The following is a 4,428-nucleotide window of genomic DNA, read 5'->3' as shown; positions in this document are numbered from 1 at the left end:
CTTGTGGGGGAGAGAGGGAGGAGAGTGGAATATATTTATGCCAATGATGAGGGAACAATTTATCATAATATTCTCCCTTGAGATTGGCTGCTAAAATGTGGGGACAAGGTACAAAAACTTTGTGGGTAAATGCAGTAAATTGTATAATTTTCTTCTCCCTTCAATAGGTGACTCCCTAGACACTCCTAAAAGTCACCAGGGAGCTCAGACAAAGTGACCCATGTCTCTGCTCACCCATCTATTAATCTGCATCTTTGGCTCTGGCTCCTGGGTGGCCATCAATGGACTATGGGTAGAGTTGCCTCAGCTGGTATCAAAACTACCCGAGGGTTGGAATCTACCCTCCTACATCACAGTCATCATCCAGCTAGCCAATGTGGGGCCACTCTTCATCATCCTTCTCCACCGATTCAGGCCTGGCTACCTCTCTGAGGTCCCGGTCATCTATGTTGTGCTGGCCCTGGGCACAACTGCCTGCTTCCTCTTCGCTTTCCTGTGGGAGAAGACTTCAGTGGTGGCTGGTGTTCCGCATAGCACAGCTTTCCTGGTCCTCACCTTCATCCTGGCCTTAGTGGACTGTACCTCCTCTGTCACTTTCCTGCCTTTCATGGCCCGCCTGCCAGCCCAGTACCTTAACACCCTTTTTGTTGGGGAAGGGTTGAGTGGTCTCCTTCCTGCTCTGGTGGCTTTGGTCCAGGGCACAGGGACCAAAACTTGTGCCCATGTCACCAATGGCTCCATAACCACTGTGCCACCTAAAGTCACTAAAGTATCCTTCATCCCTGGGGTACTGAACATGACCATAAGCCCTGACCTCATTTCTAGAGCACCTCAGCCAGAGAATTGTCACCTCTCAGCCAATTTCTCCCCCTTTGTCTACTTTCTCCTGTTGTCCGTCATGATGGCCAGCTGCCTGGCTGCCTTTTTTGGCCTGACACGTCTCTCTAAGCGATGGGAACACTCTACTGAGGACTGCCCAGTCAACCAGGTGACTCTGAGATCCTTCAATCTCCAAGATGCCTCAGCTGACAGCAGCAATAGAGACAGCTGCTCATCACTGACCCTGCCTGAGGAGAATAGGGCCTCTGTGTGGTCACGGGCCCAATTAGCCTTCATCTATGCTGTGGTGGTTTTTGTGAATGCCCTTACCAATGGAATCCTCCCTTCTGTTCATACCTACTCCTGCCTGCCCTATGGTTCTAAGGCTTACCACCTGTCTTCAGTGCTTGGTGCTATAACCCACCCCCTGATTTGCCTCCTGTCTATGTTCCTACCAGAAATGTGAGTAACTCTGGCCCCTTGAAGTTTTCTCTCAATTGGAGGGAGTCAGGGAGAAAAAGATAAATAAGAGTTAGAGACAGGAAAAGGAGAGGGTAATTGAGGAACTGCCCCCCCCCAAAAGGCAGAATAATGGAGTAGTTAGAAAACTGGACCAGGAAATAAGGACCTTAGGGTTCTAACCCCAGTTCTACCATCATCTTGGGCAGCTGGGTAATGCCGGGAGTCAGGAAATCCTGACTTCAAATCCAGTCTCAGACACTTACTAGCTGTGTGATCCTGGGCAAGTTGCTTAACCTCCATTTGCCTCAGTTTCCTCAAAAGTGTTTGGTCTGAGGCCAGATTTGAACTCAGGTCCTCCTGACTCCAAGGCCAGTGCTCTATCCACTGCACTACCTAGCTGCCCCTAGTCTAAGGATTCTTAAGTTGGCATGTGTGAAATTGTTTTATTTAATATTTTGATAACATCTCAATATAATTGATTTCCTTTGTAATCCTTTGCATTTTATTTTATGCGCTCAAAAATATTCTGAGAAGGGGTCCGTAAACTCCATAAACTTTACCAGGCTGTCAAAAGGCTCCTCTCAAAAAGCCCTAAGAACTCCTGATCTAGTCCAACTCCCTCATTTGTTTTTTTTTTTTTTTTTGGGTGAGGCAATTGGGGTTAAGTGACTTGCCCAGAGTCACACAGCTAGTAAGCAACTCCCTTATTTTTACAGATAAAGAAATTGAGGTACTGGGAGATTAAGTAAATTACCCAGTTTATATTCCAGGAGGACTTTTAACATAAATAGATAAGTAAAGATAAAAGATGGAAGTTAGGTGGTACAGTAGATAGAGCCAGAAAGACCTGAGTTCAGATTTACAGACATTTACTCAGGCATTTTACTAGCTATGTGACCCTGGGCAAGTCATCTAACCCTTTCTGCCTCAGTTTCTTTATCTGTAAGATGAGCTGGAGAAGGAAATGGAAAACCACTCCAGTATCTTTGCCAAGAAAACCTCAAATTGGGTCACAAAGAGTCAGACACAACTGAAGTTACTAAACAACAAAGATAAAAGATAAATTTAAGAGGAAGAACATACTTGTCAGTCAATAAACATTTATTAAGTACCAGGTTCTATGCTAAGTGATAGAAATACCAAAAAAAGGCGAAAGACAGTTCCTACCCTCAAGAAACTCACAATCAAATGAAGGAGATTACTAAAAGGACTTGAGAGGATAAAAGCCAGAGCTGAGCTTGGAAGGAAGTTTTCTTATATGAAGAGATACTACCTATCAAGAAGTAGAATTTGAATCTGGATCCTCTGACTCTGAAGTCAGTGAATCTCTTTACTGGACCGCACTAAATTTTAAGGTCCTGTCTACCTAGAATATTCTATGTTCTAAGGTCCTTTCCAGAACAGACTCTAAGAATTTCTGTCCATGGGCCCAGGCTAGGCCTCAATGGTCTAGCCTGTGGCAAGGCTGGATTCTTGCCCTACTCATCCCAGTCACCACTGAATTAGTCCCTCCCAGCCAGAGAAATCCTGACACTTCTAAAAATACCTTGACTGTTAATTTTTTTGATCTTCCCATCTGTGAGTGGGAGCAGGATTGATGATGGTTGGAAGAAGTGATGGGGGCCTTGGATGAGTTTAGCTGCTGGGTTTGTTTGGATTCTAGGTTCCCAATTGAGTGTCACCTCTCACCTTGATTATTGGAGGAGTGGCAGCTACTCCTTGGAAAACCAGAATCCTGAAGGCTCTTGCTGGTCACATGGGCCTGTGTTCACCAATGGGTTTGTGGCTGCCACCCGAATTGAGTTTCCCTTGTGTGCAGAGCCCTGTTAGGGGTTATGGGCCTTAGGAAAACAAAGACATGGAAGGCACTGTCCCTCCCCTCCAGGACATTACAGGTTCTTGACTGAGACAGTGTTCACATACAGGAAAAGAACATTTACAATGTTAACACAAACAAGTTCAAATGAATGTCATGAAAAATTAGAGCTTGGAAGGACTTTAGAACATAAAATGTTGGATATGCATAGGAGCTGGATCTGTAACTCGGTTTGTGTCGGGAATTCCCAGGTGAGGAAACTTCCTCTAAGAATACAGTTTGCCACCTTCCCTTCCAGTCTTAGGAAATTGCCTAGACTCTAGTTGGTTAGTGAACTTGCCAAAGGTCAGACAGTTGGTTTGTCAGAGGCAGGACTTGAACCCGGTCTTACCTGGGTTTAAGGACTGCTCTGTATCAACTGTGTTAGTGTTGGAAGATACCCTAGTCAAACACTGTCATGTTATAGATAAGGAAACTGAAGCTTAGAAAGGAGAAGGGACTTCCCCAAGAGATTACAAAGCAGAGACAGCGATAGTCCCCCAGGTCCCCAGGCCTATCACACTCTTCCATGGCTGCTGGCAGGTGATTGATCATATTTGGATCAGATAAAGTCTTCCCCTTAGAAGTTTACTTTGGAGGTGTGGATATGGGAGGGAAGAGAAGGGTACCTTCTGACAGTGAAAAGTCTGAGCTGGGGACACTTTTTGCTTCCCTCCCCAGGTCTCTCTTTTGGCTGGGGGTTACCACAGTGGTGGGCACCGGTTTTGGAGCCTACAACTTGGCCATGGCTGTCCTGAGTCCCTGCCCTCTGCTGAAGGGCTCCCGCTGGGGAGAAGCCATCATCGTAAGTAACTGCTGCCCCTCTCTCAACTCTCCTCTTCCATCCTCCCTTCTTTTCTTTCCCCTTTCTAGAACTGAGTTCCTTCTAGAACTGAGTATCAAACCATCTGTTTGATTTTGGGGTGGGGAAGTCATCTCCGGTAGCCTCCTTGATGCTGAAGGGAAAACAGCTTGCTACTGGGGCTCCAATTATACTGGGAGGTCAGGTCCATAGGGTTCTTTTTGCCATGGAAGATCCTTTCTGAAGGGAAAGGGTATGTCTCCTTTTGTGTCTTCAGGTTATCTCTTGGGTGCTTTATGGTGGGATCCTGAGCTATGTCAAGGTGATGACTGGGGTGCACCTGCGCAAGGTGAGCCAGAGCGCCCTCCTGTGGTGTGGTGCAGCAATTCAGCTGGGCTCTGCATTTGGGGCGATACTCATGTTTCCTCTTGTCAATGTGTTACACCTTTTTAAGTCCTCCAATGGAAGCAGCCAGCAGTGTACCATCTGA

The 4,428-nt window shown here is 46.3% G+C and overlaps 1 protein-coding gene across 1 annotated transcript; it reads left to right on the top strand.

Moving 5' to 3' along the window:
- The first annotated feature begins 220 nt into the window (after positions 1-220).
- On the top strand, positions 221-4,428 carry LOC114046827 (solute carrier family 52, riboflavin transporter, member 3-like). The gene is made up of 3 exons (XM_027867360.1): positions 221-1,281; positions 3,818-3,941; positions 4,216-4,428. Exons 1-3 carry the CDS (start codon positions 221-223, stop codon positions 4,426-4,428), a joined length of 1,398 nt encoding a protein of 465 aa, XP_027723161.1.

Source organism: Vombatus ursinus, unplaced genomic scaffold (assembly GCF_900497805.2).
Source record: "Vombatus ursinus unplaced genomic scaffold, bare-nosed wombat genome assembly UNPS02014786.1, whole genome shotgun sequence".
NCBI classification, from domain to species: Eukaryota; Metazoa; Chordata; class Mammalia; order Diprotodontia; family Vombatidae; genus Vombatus; species Vombatus ursinus.
This window is presented reverse-complemented; position numbering and strand designations above follow the sequence as displayed.

Excerpts from the sequence above, each read along its gene's own strand:
- LOC114046827 (XM_027867360.1), top strand. The coding sequence starts at position 221 with ATGTCTCTGCTCACCCATCTATTAATCTGCATCTTTGGCTCTGGCTCC. Across the intron at positions 1,282-3,817 it reads TCTATGTTCCTACCAGAAAT|GTCTCTCTTTTGGCTGGGGG; the intron begins GTGAGTAACTCT and ends TTCCCTCCCCAG. Across the intron at positions 3,942-4,215 it reads GCTGGGGAGAAGCCATCATC|GTTATCTCTTGGGTGCTTTA; the intron begins GTAAGTAACTGC and ends TTGTGTCTTCAG.